The sequence below is a fragment of the Lygodium microphyllum genome, unplaced genomic scaffold, assembly GCF_053477565.2.
Source record: "Lygodium microphyllum isolate KBCC unplaced genomic scaffold, Lygodium_microphyllum_v1.1.10 scaffold_32, whole genome shotgun sequence".
NCBI classification, from domain to species: Eukaryota; Viridiplantae; Streptophyta; class Polypodiopsida; order Schizaeales; family Lygodiaceae; genus Lygodium; species Lygodium microphyllum.
In genome coordinates, this window is record NW_028229515.1 from 4,842,556 (window position 1) to 4,862,006 (window position 19,451).

General features: G+C 39.6%; 1 protein-coding gene across 2 annotated transcripts in view; it reads right to left on the reverse strand.

The window, feature by feature from the left end:
* Positions 1 to 1,348: 1,348 nt before the first annotated feature.
* LOC148009238 (uncharacterized) overlaps positions 1,349 to 19,451 on the reverse strand; it is a 145,226-nt gene continuing 127,123 nt past the window's right edge. The window contains exons 10-15 of one of the 2 annotated variants that reach the window (XR_015689860.1): positions 4,769 to 5,018; positions 4,203 to 4,687; positions 3,999 to 4,110; positions 3,725 to 3,916; positions 2,724 to 3,333; positions 1,349 to 2,585 (exon numbers count right to left, since the gene is read on the reverse strand). Coding sequence is in view for 1 of the 2 variants with exons in the window: in XM_087673652.1 (XP_087529778.1) it covers positions 3,061 to 3,333; positions 3,725 to 3,916; positions 3,999 to 4,110; positions 4,203 to 4,687; positions 4,769 to 5,018 (1,312 nt within the window). In the remaining variant the exon portion in view is untranslated. Of the gene's footprint in view, positions 2,586 to 2,662; positions 3,334 to 3,724; positions 3,917 to 3,998; positions 4,111 to 4,202; positions 4,688 to 4,768; positions 5,019 to 19,451 lie in introns of those variants that run through there. The other variant, XM_087673652.1, reaches the window with a different exon arrangement.

The window sequence follows — 19,451 nt, forward strand, 5'->3', positions numbered from 1 at the left end:
CGAGGCATTCTGCCATATTCCCAAATGAAGTAGAAATACTTGGATCCCAAGTCTGTCAAATGTATCTTTCTTGGATATAGTGATGCATGTGAAATGGACTATTGTCTTTGAGATCTAAGGCTAGAAAAGTTAGCCATCATGATGTGTTTCATGTGGAAAATATGCATAAGCAAACTGAGTAGATAATTGAGATACACAGGATAATCTTTCAAGAGGAGCCTCGTGTTATTGTACAACCAATCCCAATTAGATAACTGACTCAACCACTCTTGGAATGCTTTACCAGAGCCTCACATCATCCTCATCTCTATGAGCCCACTATGCATTATTTCATGATGGTAGATTCCGATGACTCCCTTACTTATGAGGCGGCTATACATAGAGGTGAGAATTCATCTTAAGAGAGGGCTATACAATTCAACTTACTACAGAAGAATGATACTTGGAATTCGATTTCCTTACCTAATGGACAATATGCATTGCCATGCAAGTGGCTATATAAGCTGAAAAGCACCCCTAGTCACGCTAAGCCAATATATAAGGCTCGATTGGTTGCAAAGGATTTAAAATAGAAAAAGGAAGTTGATTTTGATGAGATCTTCTTTCAATAGTCAAGATGACTATCCCTTGATTGGTTTTAGCTTTGGTTGCATAGTTAGATCTAGACTTGTATTGGATGGATATTAAGACGGATTTTCTATATGGGGATTTGCATGAGAATGTCTATATGCAATAGCCTTAGGGCATTGTGGAAAAGGGTAGGGAACGCCTCCATGTAGTTAAGCAGGAGTCTTTATGAGCTTAAGCAAGAACCTAGAGAATGATATCATACGTTAAATACCATGCATTCACAATCCTATACTTACAGCGCTATGGTTCGATGTCTTTACACAAAGAATGCCCATGATGGTAGTCTTATTATCTTGGTCTTATATATTGACGATATACTAATTGCTGAAAATGCTCATGATGAGCTAGACGCTTTGAAGACTCAAGTCAAGTGGAGCTTTGAGGTGCACACAAGACATGCTTCTCATACACTTGGTATGCACATTATGTGTAATTGCTTTAAGGGACTCCTTTACTTGTTGCAAGAGTACATTCACTAAGGATACTTGAGTGGTTTTATATTAATAGTCTCCTCAAGTTGATTGTTGTGTATACTTTGAAGTAATACTACAAACAAAACACTCCCTTATGAAGATATCCACAACTCAAAATTAGTTCGCTTTCACACTATTTTAGCATTTGTAGAAAAATATTTGTATTTTAATATTTTCAACTTGGATGCGACTTTACTTTTACATGAATAAATGACTCTATTGCAACTCCATTGTTTTATCTATGACTTCAAAGTGAGACTACAAACAAAACACTTCTTTATGAAGACCATTATCCAATTATGTCCTCATATTGATTACACGTTGCTTATTCATGCATGGCCTCTTTAGTTCTCTTGTTTTAAAGGTCAATAGTAGTTCAAACACAAACCATGACCTTGCACATTGGTAGTAATCATTATTAAAGCATCACATCACTTGATTCTAGAAGCACCTTGGAGTAAGGGCACACATGTGAAATATGTGTGAGTCCATGTAGCTCTAAAAATCAACATTGAAAGTGGGACTCAAAGATTCCCATTATCGAGGAACACAGCCTAAAAAGTGAGAGTACTATCCAAGATGACAATAGGTTGTAACTCTCTATAGTTCATGGTTCTTATGTTTCTTTCTCCTCTTTTCGGCATTTGATCAATGGAGCCCACCGTTTAGTTGACCTACACATGGACATGATGAAACATCTTGTTTGCTAGTCAACACCCAAGTCAATTAACCTTGCGTGTGCCAAGCGTCTTAAAAGGACCTCCTTGATCTAGTTGTACTCACATTTGATACCCCTCATCCAAGTCCAGCTGTTACATGCCATTTCAAGAAAGATGGCACATATGGAATACATTACTAGTATGAAATAGGATTTACTCGCCTTACTTATAAGAGAGTTCCTTTTGAGGAAAGCCAAGCCTGCTGCTTTGGTTTTCCTTTGTTCCCGAAGCTCGAATGAATCAAGGTTAGCAACCATGGTTGAGAAATGGCATAAAACGAGCACAGACTTTCGTGGTCAGTAATGGACTTCACCTCGGACAAATGCCACAAGGAGCATGGGTTATTATCTTCCACATTAGATTCATAGACACTTCAACTTTGTTGTAGCCTGAGACTTCGTTGATGCTTTACCCCTTACCATCGGTGCTACCACTTTGGAGCCCCACTGTATTTCAATGCAAGACCAAATGAAACTTACATGCATATAAGCAGCCTTGAAATAAAGAAAATTGACCCAAATTTCATCAGCCCTAGCAAAGCACACTTCTGCAATTTAATGCGCCTCAAAAGTAACTGAATATTCAGTCTTCAATACGCTGTCTTATTACTCTTTTAGGTTCTTCCAACCAAAAGTATGATCTTGCACTGCTGTAGCTTCTTCCAAACTAATGTATGGTCTCCTCACAATATCCAATAATTTCTAGAAAGAAGGGCGCAGGACAGTAATAGGTTGCAAATTTGCACGCCAGAAATTGAGTTCCCCTGCCCCTCCCCCCAAAATGCAAACAAGTAATAAATTTTTAAAAGAAGTGATAACTCCAATACTGAAACACACACAATCTGAAATAATTGAGCTTGTCTTCATTATATACAAAGACAGCTATACAATTGTTTTCCTACCAGTGAGGAGGTGAAAGCAGATGTTTTACATCATGATCACAACAATGACCCTAGTGTTCAATCTTCATCAACCTTGAAAATCTCAGAGCCTTCGTGGCTACCAGGATCATAAGTATTGCCCAACATACTGCCAAGAGGGTGTAAGTCTGTGGCATCCTTGAACGTATTCCCAGATTCCCCCCAAAAAACTCCTGGCTGCAATAGTGACCACTCATTTGCAGGTCCTGCAGCTTTTTATGAACGACTTCAAGTCATCAATAAATAATTATAAAAATACATTCTGTGCTCCTCGATTGGCTTTTGCTTTGTGGTGGCAGAAGCGAAGGTACAAAATAGACTACCACAGAGGGACTGATGAACTGGAAGCAGACCCAATGGCACGCCTCTTAAAAGAACCAGTTGCCACATTCTGTATCAACTCTTGCAACTTTTTTGCATTCAGAGGTTTGCTAATATAGTAGTCCATACCCCCTGCAATACACCGATCTCCATCTCCTGACATAGCATGGGCTGTCATTGCAACAATTGGAGTGCTCATCTTGCTTTGAGCTTTTTCCAGTTCCCGGATCTTGAGCGTCGCTTCAAATCCATCACAAATAGGCATTTGAACCTAGCAGAAGCCAAAAGTTGAGTAAGCTTAACAGCTACACAGTAACCCTCAAGCATAAAACATGTGTTTTGCCATAAAACGAGGCACATGCATTTACTGTATTCTATCACAACGTGTCACTGTTGTGTTTTTAATTCCATGCATTGTGTTGTAATAAGGATACTGCATTCAGTCTATTACAGAAGCCACATGGATGTATACAATTAGGCTTTTCTTTAACAAACAAGTTCGTCAGTTTAGAAGAAACATCAATCTAATTCCATCTATATCATCAAAATATCACCTGGTTCGGCCTCATAGTAGGTAAGATACATTTCAGCCAGTTTATGTTTCATGTTTGTCACTAAAAATATTTGCAAGTCTGATTATAAAGCTCAGAGAAGAAACCTACATCCATTAAAACAAGGTCAAATGCTTCTTTGGCAGTCTGCTCAACAGCTTCTGCTCCATTTCGAGCCAGAACTACTGTGTGCCCCCATTTTTGCAACAACAATAGTGCCACTTTTTGATTCACAAGGTTATCCTCTGCAACCAAAATATGTAGGCTCTTCCCAAGAGTTTCTGAACCTTTTGGGACTTTACCCTGCCATTGCAGAATGAATAGTGATTTTTTAAAAACATGTAGAAATGAAGATGTATATTTATCAGATTTGAAAGCTGCTTACCTCTAAAATGGGAAACTTTTCCTGAATACCTAGTGCTGCATGTAACAACCTCCAAAGTAAGGAGCGTTTTACTGGCTTTGATGTGTGGATTTTAATACCAAGGTCTCTGCACCTGATAAGAAAATTCAGGAAGCATTACAGAAAATAACAGAAACATACAACTGAAACCAGTAAAGATTGTTCTGACCTTGAGCATTGTAATACCTGTTTGTGTCAGTATGATTTACTGACGTTAACATGATAATGGAGGACAGACCATCAAATGAATAGGCTTCAGAAAGCCGCGATGCAGTGTAGTTGGCACCTAGGTGGCGTTTTTTACACAAATGTTGTCCTTGCACTTCACCAGGTGAAGTTATGCAAGCTTTCTCAATTTTAGCGGAAATGCTTGGTACTTGATTCTGAAGTTCATCACCTTTCTTTGTTGAATTGAGGCCTTGACAGTGTTCACGTGCAACTTTGAGAGGATGCTCTGCAGAATCCCCTCTTTCACTTGTCTGCATAGGACACAACTTCACAACTAGATCGGGCCTTTCCCGTAGCAGGTTAATCAGCTCCACAGAATCAGTCCCACTTAACCACATATCTAGCAACACAACATTATACTTCTGACCAGACTCAGCTGCCCTTTCAAGGGAAAACACAGCGCTTTCCACACTTTGGACACCATCTGCTTTAACACCCCAATTCTGGCAAAAATCCACGAGTCAACAGTAATAACATGCCACAAGAAAAATGCTACAGGAACCAAAGAGCCTTTCTAAGTCTACCTTCAAAAGATTCACCAATACTTGTAAGCTAGTTGGATTGTCATCCACAACAAGTGCTTTCGCATCCTTGAACTCATCAATGTTTAATTTGGAAGAGTTGCTGCATGCTGGTGGCAAACGAAATTTTGCTGTGAACCAGAAAGTGCTTCCATGATCCTCAATGCCATCACTCTCTACCCACATCTTTCCTCCCATTGCAGTAGCAAGTCTAGATGATATAACAAGGCCTAATCCTGTTCCCCCATAGAGCCTGCAGGAATCACAATCTGTTCACAACCTTACAGAGCAGCCAGCTATACCTTATAAAAATCTAATTTATGGAAAGCCAGGAACCTTGTTATGAAAGCACATCAATTTTCTCAGGACAAGTGGAAATTAGATCAACTTCAAAATAGATGGTTTCTTATTTCATGGAAAAAGGATACTATTCAGCTTAATAGATATATTAAAATCGACTACAGAAATAAAACATGAGCACACTCAAGTCCGCATGGTAGAAATATGGAGCCCACTTGCAATACATTCAGTGCGAATTCATGGTCCTGATACATGTGAATCTTTGATGCCTTGTGCCTTAATGTTTGTACTAGTGGGGCCATTGCAAGAACTCTCCAGTTTTAAGCTTGGAAATTTGGTCGTACATGTTGGGCCTCTCCTAATTTTTTCATCTTGTACACGTAATGCATACACAATGCCAAATAATAGGCATCATAATGCCAAATAATATGCATCATTAGCTGCCACAGTTTTTATTTGACCTTTTAGCCCTGGCGCCACCTTGGTACTCTTCTCTTCAGCACTACTTGCTGCTATTAGGTATCAGCTTTTGCTATCTGCAGTTGTACATGATTGGGTTTCTAGTTTAAGATGCTTATAGAGCATCAATTCCCAATCTTGGCAGAATGTCACGTGACAGACTTCACGACTCAATAGTTGCTGCACTAGAGGATGCCATCAGAACAACCAGATCAACCTCCTGAGCAGATGCAGATGCAGCTGCTGCTTTTTCAGCTCCCATTATGTGGAGAAAAGCTTTCTGACAGTAACATAGCGGCTGCTTTTCAACCATAGTAACATGGAATGGGGGATGGGGTACAGCCAAAGGTAGGGAATGGGGATGGAGTAGGATGGCATGCATAAATGGGATTTTCAAATGTATGCATGTGATGTGGTGGGTGGATGTGTGGGTGAATGTATACTACCAAAGAACATATGCATGTGCATGCATGCATACACGTATTTACCATTGTAGAAAAACTGTGTAATGCCAGCTGGTTTGATATGACTTCATACAAGTGTATGCTGATTTTGTATATGTATGTGTGACATAAGGCAAAGTCCTTGTTGGAAGGAGTCTGAAAAATTTTACCCACAAAGAAAACCCACCAAAAAAACACCCTCAAAAGCTGCCCCCCACCCCCCAAAAAAAAGAGAAAAAAAGAAGTCCCCTCTTAGGGGTAGGGGATGTGACAAGGGGACGGGGGGACGGCTGTTGGGGACAGGATAGGGGACATGCCCCATCCCATTTTGGCATCCCCTTCAGCAGATCTGTCCAGGACAGCATTTCCGTGTTCTGAGGGCCTAGGACAGCTGTTCCCTATTACTGTGTTTTCAACTGTGCTGTATGGACAACCTCCACACCAACCCACAGCATCTGTGTGTAGATAAGCAGCAGTAGTTACCAGGTAATGATCCTAGCTAGGGTTTCCAGCAGTCAACTGATCTATGGCTGTTCTCACCCCCATCTGCCCTCTCCAACAAGGATAGGCAACCTGTCAGCTGGTGCTTTCAGCTGGAACAACCAGGAGACAGCAGGTTTCAAATGCATTTTCAACAGCAACGGAGAGCCAATCTTCTATGGTAATAGGTGGCAGCAGTATATTTTAACCTACGATTGATTCTACCAACAGAGGTCTAACACTGGGCACTGCTTTCATTGTCCAAGTTCATGTCAGCCTGTGGCTTGCATTCTGAACCGAGCTCTTTGTTTCAGCACTTGACACTATCAATTAGTCTCCAAAACACGCTTCCAATGTCTTTAGCATCCACAAAGTTTTCTTAAATAGGAAACTCTTTAAAGGGTGTTTGGAAAATCAAGAGAAAGGAAATAGGGTAGACTTTTGTGTATTCCTTTATGATGAAAAGAAATGAGCTTTGCACAGTGCAACATAAATGCAATTACCAGAACCATTAAAATTTTATATTATCAAGCTTTCCATTACCAGGTTTTCCACTACTAGATATATGAAACTTGTGCCCACAATTACAGAAAGAAAGATGTAATAACATCTTTTGAGGCCAAAATCAGTCTATGAGACAAAACCCTGTACAATGATGATCATCACTAGACATCAACGTGTGGCGTGCTAAAACATAATCAGTGATATACTGTGAAAATAAGCTAAGTGGTGTATAAGGCAAGATAATGCCCATACAAAGATGCAACATAAGGATGATGGGGCAGATATATGAAGAAGTACATATCTAGCTATGTGGCTGAATATAAATGTGATACATTGATAACTAGCTCCATCCATTCATGATCGGTGGGGTAGAGTATATCCTACATCCTTGATGAGATAGTATGGGGGCAGCATCTATATTGATCCCTTAGCTATGTCAGGTATTGCTTGTCACTAGTGGATCTCTCTCATCTCTCTCTAGTGTCGCCTCTATGTCTGGTACCCTTGCACCCGCCATCGGCATGCTGCTCTGATCTCCTCATCTCTTTGGACTATCACAAACCTCCATGTAGGTGTTGTGTGTATGGTCACTGTCTAGAAGAGATCGGTGAGCTATTGACTGTCATCCCCCTCTTTGCACAATCCATGCCTATAGTAATGATGTGCAAAGCCTCTGAATTTCAACTAGAAACTACTCCAAGTGACGCAATTCTGGAGACTCCATGAGGGAGGTGTCCCCCCCCCCAAACCCAAACAAAAAAAAAACAAAAGAATAGTGTAAGGTACCTAGCTTGAATTGTATTGTACGCTCTGCACTTGCAGATGTAGTGCTCCTCACTCTCCAACTCCTAGCATAGTCTATAAGTCTACTCACCTCTAAAGATGTGGATTGTTCTCCCAGTCTTGACCTTGAGCTATAATGAGAGAAGACCTTGAGTTGGCTAATGGCTACCAACATTTCATGTGGCATGTATATGTCTAGGTGTCCAAGTCTCTCAATGAATCCGTCTGCTATAGTCATAAAATGGTACTATAGTATAACATCTTCGGGAGGAGGGGCTTGTAAAGAAATGCCCTAAATGCAAAAAAGCACAAAAAAAAATCGCACGACAAAGCACAAACTGATAAACTCAAAACACAGTTAGAGTTAGGGTAACTCAAAGACAATGAACACAATGAATAATAAAGTGAATGAATAATAAATATACACTGCTCATGCAGTAAATACACTATGCAATGAATATAGAACCTCCAACTCTGGTATCTTTGGGATCAAGGCAAAAATTATGAGTTATAGAGTGCGGATCCTGAATTGCAACAATGGTATCCTTTGAGTGTCAAACACTAAAAAACGCAACCAAGGAAGTCTACATATGATGCAAACGACAGTACAAGAAAGAGAGATTAAAACCGCAAGTACCTAAGGAGAGAAAATCTGAACGACAGCTATTGGGTGCAAATGCATAGACAAAGGTGAGAGAATGTCAAGGTGGCAGCCACAAACTGCAAACACAACATTCAAAGGAGAGAGAAGATCAAGGCAACAATTCCTAGTTAATAGCGATAGAACCAAACTGTAGGCGATAGCTCTCAAGATCTAGCGACAGCTACAAAAAGGTGATGAAGATTGGAATTAGGTGCCAGATGGCTTATGGAAGATCTGACCGCAATGTCCTCCACGAACAGGGTGTGGCAGCAGAGATATGGCTCTTGAAACCTGCAAAAACAAGATTAAGGAAAAAGTGGTGGATTGCATGCTTATTTATAGAAAGTTTGGAGCATCTAAATTAGGATTTTGCATGTGGGATACAATAACTCTCTAGGATCATGTTTCTTTTTAAAAATAAGAGGTTTTCTTCATTAATTAACCATGTTTTGGGATTATTTAAGTCATGCTAATGCATTTTTAGCTCGACACCCCCTCTCAGGCCCAAAACTGAGCCATGAGAAATAAGCCCTTGATATATTTTTCCTTTTACCCCAAGGCATCCCACACCAAAGCAACCAAGGCATCAAGCAAAGGGTGGACAAAAAGGAACAAATGCGCACTCCAAGGCTCTGACCAAAAAGGAACAAATGCGCACAGATGCATATTTACATGAACAAAATGCCAATGCATGGGATAATGCAAAGGAGAATGCCAATATTCATGCTCAAGTAGATTACGAAGTAATGGTGCCGCTTGGACATTGCCCTCACAAGGGAATTATTCACTTACCCAAGCACCCTTTTGCAATCATGTCATCTTAACAATGTATATGAAGTTACAAATTTTCATAATAAATAATAGATATAAAATAAATGTCTGAAAGTGAAAAGTTGTAAACATCATTGTCACTATCAAGAGAAGGAAACCACCCCCTCTTAAACTAACATAAAAAGGAAGGATTCTCTCTCCATCAATCGGAAGTAGACAAGGGTGTATCCAAGCCGATCCATGGTAAAAGATACTACACAACCCGCAGGTTCACCGCCTTGGTCAAAATATCTGCAAAATTGTTGCTTGAGAGTACAAACTCATGGCAAATGGTGCCTAGTTCAACCTGCTCTCTAGTAAAGTAGTAGTAAACTGCCACATGCTGTGTCTAAGGGGAGATAATAGGATTATCCACAAGGGAAAAAGCACTCTGGTTATTACAATAGACAATTATAAGCAACTCGCAAGGAAACTAAAGTACAACTAGTAAGTTCCACACATAGATGAACTCCATAGTGACATCGAAAAGAGCCCGATACTCTATCTCAACTGTGGAATATCTACCACCATCTCCTACTTATGGCTGGCCCAAGAGATGGGTGTCATGCCCAGGGTACAGAGGTAGCCTCCATGAGAACACCAAGTGTTAGGATCTTCCACTCGATCAGTACCCCTACAAGCATAAACCATGGCCATAAGTTAGTCCAAAATTATAGGTACACCTTAAATATCTTGACAATGAAGACGAGCAAACCAATGAGACATTCTAGTTGCATTAAAATACTGACTAACTGAGAATGCAAGATCTGGCCTAGCATGAATCAACCAAATTAATTTTTCTACAACAGAATGATAGGTATGAGCATCAAAAGGCTAACCCGAGGTATTGATAAATATGGCATATCCTAAGTCATATTCTATGGATGTATGTATCTAAAGTAGAAGTATATGTAAAGTGTCCTTATTTTGGGGGTATCTATCACTTTTGAGGATACCACTTGTAGGAGTCTTTGAGAATGAAAGAAAAATAATGAAGGAGAAGATAGCAGGTAGTTCCTGACCATCACTACTTGCTCCATCCTGGTCTTCCTCTACTTTAAGTTTATCAATTGATATCAGAGCCCTCCCTTGAAATAACTTTTCTATGTCATCATTAGCTTTTCTATTAGAAAAAAAATCAACACGTTTTTCATTGGAGGAGTTGTTGCAACCTAAATATCCTGCTCCGCACATGTAGGGCTGCCTGCTACTTCTGCTTCCATTTGCACAAGAACTGTCTCGGACTGATTCCCCCATACTGCAAGGTCTACAGGTTCACTCAATGGAAAGCATGAATATGTGTGACCAATTGAATTGACCCATGATGCCATCTATGTCAAGCATTGCTGCATCCTTGAGGAAATGCATTGACAATACAGTCCCTAGCAACAATTCTACCAGAAGGTGCTGTTAAAGATAAGAAACTACACAACCTGCTCGTCCAACAAAAACCGAAGGTTGCAACATTATTACAATAGTCGAGCCGTCTATTGTTTAATGTCTCCAATGCGGAAACCCTAGTCTTGTTCCGCCAAAGCAATGCAAATTCAGAACATGTGCAATGTACTTCAAGATGCCACTTTGGAATGGTCTTGATAACTCAAAGGCATGTCTGCAAAGTCATTGATCGGAAAACACGAGTCCTTTGCTTCTACGCGTCCAAATGATGAGCAAGCAAGAGCCTTAGACCCATGGAGGTTATGCAGCGGACTGGGAAGAGCTTCAAGGTCTGCTGATCCACACGCACAAGCCTAGACAGAGAGAGGCGTAGACCATTGAGGGAGCAGGGATTTCGTGTTGATGCGTCATGGTAAGTTTACCTCTCCGCCTGTCGACAAAGGCAACATTTCATAAATTAAGCGTCCATGCGTAGAGATGCTATAAGCAGAGGTAGCATCCTCTCTGCTAAGAGAATGCATAATGACACCTCATTTTGAATGTATGCAAAATGAACCATGAGTATGGCAACACCCCATATGAGTAGAGCAAGGTATACTGGTTTGACCTTGAAAGTGCACTAGCACTTGCAGGTACACAGTTAAGCATTTTGACGATTGTTTATGACCCTCATGAAAGGAACAGAAAGTATCACATATTGTTTTTCAACAATTGGAGGATCCTTCTGGTGACATATCTGGAATAGCTGTAAAATGCATGAAAAATCTACTCAATATCTGTTCTGGGAATGTGTAGAAGCCAAGGGCAGGTTCTATGCAACTTACAGGAGGCTATTTGAAGGCCGATCTTTGCTCAAAAAAAATTATGGGAAATTTTCTGTAGCTTCAGCTTGATATGTACTTTCATGTTGGCATAAAAAACTGTAGAAAAATTGCAGGAAAAATGGTCAATTTTAGACCCTTGTTTTGATGCATTTTGGGTCATACTGACATCATTTGGGATCCCAATTGGATGTTTCTTGTTGGGAACTAAATGTATGACATGTTGGCATTATGGATGGATGCATATGACAGTTTTTGAACACATTTATGACAGTCATATTGCTGGAAGCTATTTTTACATATATTTTTGGGCCATTTTTTATGCTTTTTGGTCTCGGATTGGACCATTGATGTTCCGGATTGGGGCATGCTGCTGAATACCACTTGTGGACAGTTTGTATTGCTGGTTTTTCTGAATTTGCAGAAGTCGTAATGTCTGACACGGCACAGATCACTCAGATTGTGGGAGACAAATTGGCCAAAGACAACTATAGTGTTTGGTCTTACAGAATGGAGAATTTTTTTATAGGTAGATGTCTATGGGACCTCATAACATGTGATGATGAATGTCCAGAAGTTCCTAAACATCCACCTGAAGAGAAAAAGAAAGCATATAAGGATTGGATAGGGAAGAATAGGAAGGTTTTGCATTGGATCTCCATATGTATTTTGGAAACCTTGATTCCTCATATCAAGAAGGCAAGTACTTGTAAGGAGGCATAGGAAATCATAGAAAAAATGTATGAAACATGTACAGAAGCTCATAAGATACAACTCAAGCAAATATTACATGGTGCATGGAGAGGCAATCGTAGTATCAGTGACTATGTGGCAGAAATCAAGCAAATCGCAAAAGACCTTACATCCATTAATGCACCTGTTAATGATGATGATTTAGTGCCAGTGACACTAAATGGACTTGGACCAGCTTTCAAATCTTTGGATACCTCTATTTCAGTTGAGGAGACTCTATACCTGACTTTGAGGAGCTCATTGGATTGCTACTTATAGAAGAAATCAAGTTGGGATTGAATGCATCTAGTAGTGGCAAAAATACAGGTGGAGATAGTGTTTTCTATCACCAGAGAGGTTGTGGCAGCTCATCTAGAGCTAGAGGCTCTTCACTTGGTCATGGTAACTATGGTTTTGCTCGTGGAAGAGATAACTTTGGTCGTGGTGACTTCATGCATAGAGGCGGGGGGAGATCTTTCCCTAGAGATAGAAGACGGTCTAGTCCTTCACAGAGAGATGACACTTGTCATTATTGTGAGCAGTTTGGTCATTTTGAGAAGAATTGTTATCACAAACAGAATGCCATTTCTAGAAGTCGTGGAAGGACCCAATATGGCCACTATGCAAACACTTATGGTAATACAGGTTATGGACCTAGAGGTGGATCGCCTAGAGGTCACCTATTTGCTATGGAGCATGACTCACCCTCTTCGTGAGAATAACTGGTTTTTGGATTCAAGAGCTACAAATCACATAACTCATCACGCTGAGTGGTTTGATAGCAAGGAGCAGATGCAGAATGAGGAATATGTTGCCACTAGTCATGATGCTTTACATAAAATTACTCATATTGGTAGAGTACCACTTGTTACCAAAGATGGGATTGAGAATAAGCTTGGTGATGTACTTTATATGCCCACAATAACTAAGAACTTAGCATTGGTTGGGCCGATCAAGGATTGCACGTGAGATTCAATAAGTTTGGATTTCATTGAAGAGTTCCATAATGGAAGAACTGGCAGGGTGATTGCTCATGGTAGAAAGAAAGGGAGATTATTTGCTTTGGATGTAGATACTCTAGTGATTCAAAACTCTATGAATGTTGAGAGAGGACATGGGCAAGATAAGGATGTGGAATTATGGCATAGAAGGATTGGTCATGTCAATTTGCAAAGATTGAAGCAAATGCAATCAAGACAAATAGTTCGTGATCTACCGCATTTTGGATATGTGAATTTTGATCATGTATGTGAGGCTTGTCAATTTGGCAAGCAGTCCAGATTGCCATTTCCAAAGAGGGAGAGAATAAGCAGCTATCCTTTGAAAATGGTACACTCAGATATTTGGGGCCCATGTCAGAATGTTTCCATGAGCCGAAGATGTAGATTCTATATCACTTTCATTGATGATTTTAGCAAACCAACTTGGGTGTACTTTATGCAGCATAAAAGTGAAGCATTTGAAAAGTTTTTGGAATTTAAATCTATGGTTGAAAAGCAGTTTGGATGCTACATAAAATGTTCAAGGTTAGATAATGGTGGAGAGTATATGTCATATGAGTTTTGTGACTTCTTGAGAGATCATGGTATCAAAAGGCAATTGACATATAGGTACACACCTCAGCAAAATGGTATGGCTAAAAGGAAGAATCGGATCATTGTAGAGGTTGCAAGGGCAATGATGAACCAAATGAACATACCATTATCATATTAGGCAGAAGCAATGCATACTGCAGTTCACATTATGAATAGAACATCTACAGCCTTGACTCATAATATGTCACCATATGAGAAAATGTATGGCAAGACACCCACTGTTGCATAATTTAGAGTGTTTGGATGTGTTTGTTATGTTCATGTTCCAGATGATTTGAGAAAGAAGATGGAATCAAAGGCTGTAAAATGCATTTTCCTTGGATATCTTGATGAGAAGAAGGGATACAAAATGCTATGATCTAGTGAGTAAGGAAGTATAAGTAGGGATGTCAGATTCAGTGAAGATGAATCATGGTACAATCCCAAAATTGTAGTGGATGTTGATTCCTATGAAAGCAATGATGATGATGTCTATGGAAGGAAAATTTCAGCAAACAACAAGGCTGAAAATCAGCATGTGAAAGATGCTTCAAGACCTCAAGAGAATGTGGAAAGCAGTGGCAGTTACAGTCCATGGAGTGATAGGTTGATAAGTGCACAAAGGAGTGCAGAAGTTGCGAAAGGAAAAAGACTTGTGTCTGAAAGTTCAGAAGATGAATCTATAGATAATGAGTATGCCATTCCACATGTTAATACACCTGGCATTAGAAGTGCAGGAAAGTACGTTCCACCACACGCTAGATCAGTTGAGACACATGGTAATGCACCTCGATTGAGAAGGTCAAAAAGGGTAAGGTATCCAGTTGATAGATTGACTTATAATGGGTTCATGAAGATGCATTATGCATACATGGTTTCTTTGTACAACATGTGGAGCCTACTTGCTTTGAAGAAGCAATAGAGAGCAAAGAGTGGAGACAAGCAATGGATGAAGAGATGGATACACTAAGGAAAAACAAGACTTGGGATTTGGTGAAATTACCTCATGGCAAGAAATCCATTGAATGTTAATGGGTTTATAAGGTCAAATGTAAGTCGGATGGTTCCCTTGAAGGTATAGAGCAAGGCTGGTTGCAAAAGGATATGCAAAAACTTATGGTTTTGACCATGAAGAAACATTTAGTCCAACAACTAAAATGACAATCCAGCAACTAAAATGACAACAATGAGATCAGTGATTGCATTGGCCTCTATCTATGGTTGGAAACTTTATCAAATGGATGTGAAAATTGCATTTTTAAATGGTAACTTAGAAGAGGAAGTGTACATGGAACAGCCAGAGGGTATGTAGATCCAAAATACCCACATTATGTATGCAGGTTAAAAAAGACTTTATATGAACTGAAGCAAGCACCAAAAGCATGGTGGTATAGAATCAGCAAATTATTATACATAATGGAATTTCAGCAGAGTAAAGCTGATTATTCACTTTATGTGAGGCATATAGAAGATGGTATGGTTTTTGTTGTCATCTATGTTGATGATCTCATTATTACAGGTACACTTGAGAAGGAGATTACTGAAGTTAAGCATGGGTTACATAAAGAGTTTGATATAAAGGACCTTGGTTTGTTGAGATACTTCTTGGGTATTGAGATTATTGACACACCTCATGGTATATGGCTGATACAAAGGCAATATGCATTGGAGATATTGGAAAAATATGACATGACAGGATGCAAACCGGTTGATACACCATTGGATCAAAATGTTAAGTTGATGGATTATAGATCTTATGTTGAGGATTTCACTATGTTCAGAAAGATGGTTGGTAGTCTTATCTACTTGACCATTACAAGACCAAACTTGAGTATGCTGTTGGATTGATAAGTCATTTTATGCAAAAACCATACAAATCACATTTGGATGTAGTGAGAAGAGTTCCTAGATATGTGAAGAAGACAGTTGGCTATGGTTTGTTTTATGAAAAAGCAATCAGCATACATTATTTGGATACTGACCAAGGAAATTCGGTATGGCATCCTCTATACTATGCCAAACTCCCTTCTGTCACAAAGTGAATGAGATAAGGGCACCACCTAGTCATGGAAGAGCGGACTAGAACGCTATGCAAGAGAGAGAAGCTTGTGAAAGAAAAGAGAGGAAAACTATGAGAAAGAGAGAGAGAGAAAGAGAGAGAGAACTACAAAAAATAGATGAATCAATAAAACTTAAGATGGCACAAGAGATGGAGAACCCTCAAGACATAACCAATATACACAATATGGACATCAATAACATGGGCTTATTACACTGTAGAGCATGCATAAGCTTTAGTAAGGGAATAAACTGCATAAGCTCATGAGAGAGAATGGGGAAGGCTCAATAGGGCTGAAGGTCTCTTGGCTCTCTCTTGCAAATTACAAAGAAGAATGCCTCTTTATATAGGCCTTGAGGGTGTTTAGGGAGGAGGTTAAGATAGAATAGGAATTAACACCACCAAAGCTGTATTAAGATGGTTCCACCAATGTGCAAGCTCCATCTAGATATTTTGTTGACTAATTTTGTACTTAATAAAGTTCCATCATAGGTGAGTTGTCTCCATTCTTCCCCCCATAGCTTGAATCTTCATAAAATAATATCATATCTAACAATAATGGAGAGAGAGTAGTGAAAATTCATACATTACTACTACAATTAAGGATGATTTGAGGGTGATTTAGGAGGGGAATTCTAATGGTTTATTAGCTTGAGAGAGAGGAGAAGAGAGGAGAAAGAGTTGGGAGTCTAATGAATGATATTTTATGGAAGTGTTAAGTGTGGGGAAGAAGTGTGGGTGTATATAAAATTGGGAGATAGTCTCCACCGCAATTGGAAAATGTTGGCGTCCACCATTTTGGCCATATTTCTCGACTCATAGCTCCAAAAAATTATAAAAAAATATTAATCAAAACTTCAGCTCACGCACTACAACTTTCATGTTGAAAAGTTTTTTTGGATTAGAGTGGAAGTATTTTTAAAAAATCTTACAAAATCATGTGCTTGATTTTTCTTCCACTAATGCTTCCAAGAAGAGTCCCATTTATTTGAATTATCATAAGGCTTCAAAGCCATGACATTATGAGCCTCACATATCCTTTGGATGGATCCAAATCCATTTCATGTCTTTTCTTTTCACATTACACATTTTCCCTTCACCTTCCTCCATTGATCTTTACTCTTCATCCCCCTTGGTAAACCGGTCCATGAAATATTTCTATCCAATGATTTCTTGGATTTCCCAAGAGGTTGTTCCCACCCTCTTTTTTATTTCAAACCTCCAAATGTACAAAAAATCAACAAAGTGTTAGACAAATATTTTTTTGTGATTTTCTCGGATCATATAGTCCCCTCCCAACCTGGTTAGATGTATTTATGCCTCTAGACACTCTTTGGTAACTTAAGCTGACCCCATCCTAATGTGATAGGGTTTTAAGTGCCATCCATTTACCCTGGTCTTGTGCACTTTTCCCTCAATGTCTTAAAGTTTGTAGGAGCCATTGTTGAATTTTTTTATGACCCAAAACGGTCCCTCCCACTGGTAGAGAAACTTGACATCCTTTCTTTTATCAAAGCGATTGTCATATCGAAGCACTAAAGATCCCTCCTTGATGTTTTTATCTATTAGCTTCTTATTGAACTTTTCTCTACGCTTCTCAGCTTCCTGGGATTAGTGGTTGATGGCTTTTTTATGATCCAATTGTAGCCTCTCTAAGTCCAATAATCTTTGATGTAACTTCTCCGTTTGAGAGCCTACTGTGCCACCTAATACCCGAAGGCTAGCTAATTTTACCTCAATAGGCAAAAAAGCCTCTTGTCCATAAACTAGATGAAAATGTGTGAACCCTAACATGGTTTTGAAGGAGGTTTTGTAAGCCCATAGAGCTCCACTAAGGTGCTTGTCCCAATCCCGAGGCCTTGAATGTACCTGTTTGTTGATGATTTTACAAATCATTCCATTTACCTTCTCCACCAATCCATTGCATTGAGGGTAGTAAGGGGTAGAGTGCCGTCGTTGAATATTTAGCTTTTGCATCAGTTCACCCATTACATTAGCTCTAAACCCTGGTCCTCTATCTGATAGTATTTCAAAAGGGGTACCAAATCTACAACAAATGTGATCAAATATTAATTTACTCACTTCCTTAGCAGTGATTCTTCTAGTTGATATAGCCTCGGTCTATCTAGTCATGTAATCTATCCCCATGATAATATACTCTTTTCCTAATGGATTGCATGGTACAGGCTCTATGGCATCCCATTTCTCAAAGGGTCCATAGACCTTAATTGGGGTTTGGGATTCTGCTATGAGCCATCGTGGTCCTGATTTCTGACATTCTTTACATATTTGACACCAATATTTGACATCTCGGTGTAGACTGGGCCAAGTAAAGCCGGCTTGTAGAACCTTTCTACTTGTGATGTCGTGTGGAAAGTGACCTCCACACACATCATCATGGCAAGCTTTTAAGATTTCTTCAATTTCCCACTTTGAAGGCACTTTCCTAAGCACACCATCCTTACCAAGACAATACAAACTATCATTTACCATGCGATATCTTGTAGCCTTTCGAGCTAGCTACTGTCTTTCTCCCTTAGTCAGGTGTTTGGGAGCTTCTCCTTGCTCTAAGAGATATAGAATATCTTTCAAGTCTTCCTTGCCTTGCTGAAGTGGGGGTTTGATAGCCACTGCTCCCACCACTGACTCATTCAGCTTTCATGATGCTAGATGGTCGGCATCCTTGTTCTGGTCTCTTGGCACATGATGTACTTGTGCCTCCCTAAATCTTCTCATAAGAGATTTGGCCTCTCATTTTACTAGAGAGATTTGTATTTTTGCATGCCCATCTACCTTGCATCTGCCTTACCAATAGCATGGAGCCTTCAAAAGCATTCAACCTCTCGATTAAATTACAAGACACCAACAAAGACCATGAATTAAAGCTTGATATTCTGCCTCATTGTTAGAGTGGACACCTTCCAAGATGATTTCTTCACCATAGATTCTCTCCCCTAAAGGAGAGAAAACAACAATGCCTGCGGCTGCAAGAGTCTTTATGGATAGGGGTAGTGGAAGGTCCTTTCTTTTCACCCTGAGATTTTTCTCATAGCACCTGTTTGTCAAAATATCAGCCAGGCATGCTCGAGTTGTTTTTTCAACCTGCACTGTATAATCAAACTCTTGAAGTCGAACCACCCACTTTGCTATTTTGTCACAGATTTCCATATGTTGTAGTACAGAGGGAAACATATCCTCCACAATGATGATCACAAACCTCTTTGAAAGCAAATATAGCCGAAATTTGGTTACTACAAACATGAGGGCCAACACTAGTTGTTCCATGGAGGTGTAAGCCTTCTCTGAGGCTTTCATGAGGCGGCTGGAAAAATACACAAGCCTCATGAAGAATGTTTTTGGATCTTTTTGTAGGAGAGTAGCACCAATGGTCTCGTCTCCCATGCTAGGATTTACAAAGAATGATTTTTTCCAAGAAGGCTAGAGGATTATAGGAAGTGACCCTAACATTTTCTTTATCTCCTTAAAATGTCCTTCACTTTGTTCACTCCATACAAGTGTTTCTTGGCGTGTCAGTTGCTGCATGCGATATATGGCCTGAGAGAGTAAGTGTATAAATCTACCCAAATATCTTAGCTTTTATAAGAAGAAAACTAATTGTTTGATGGAGGTTGGGGAAGGTAGAGCTAGCAATGTTTCTACCTTTTTTGGATCTACCTCAA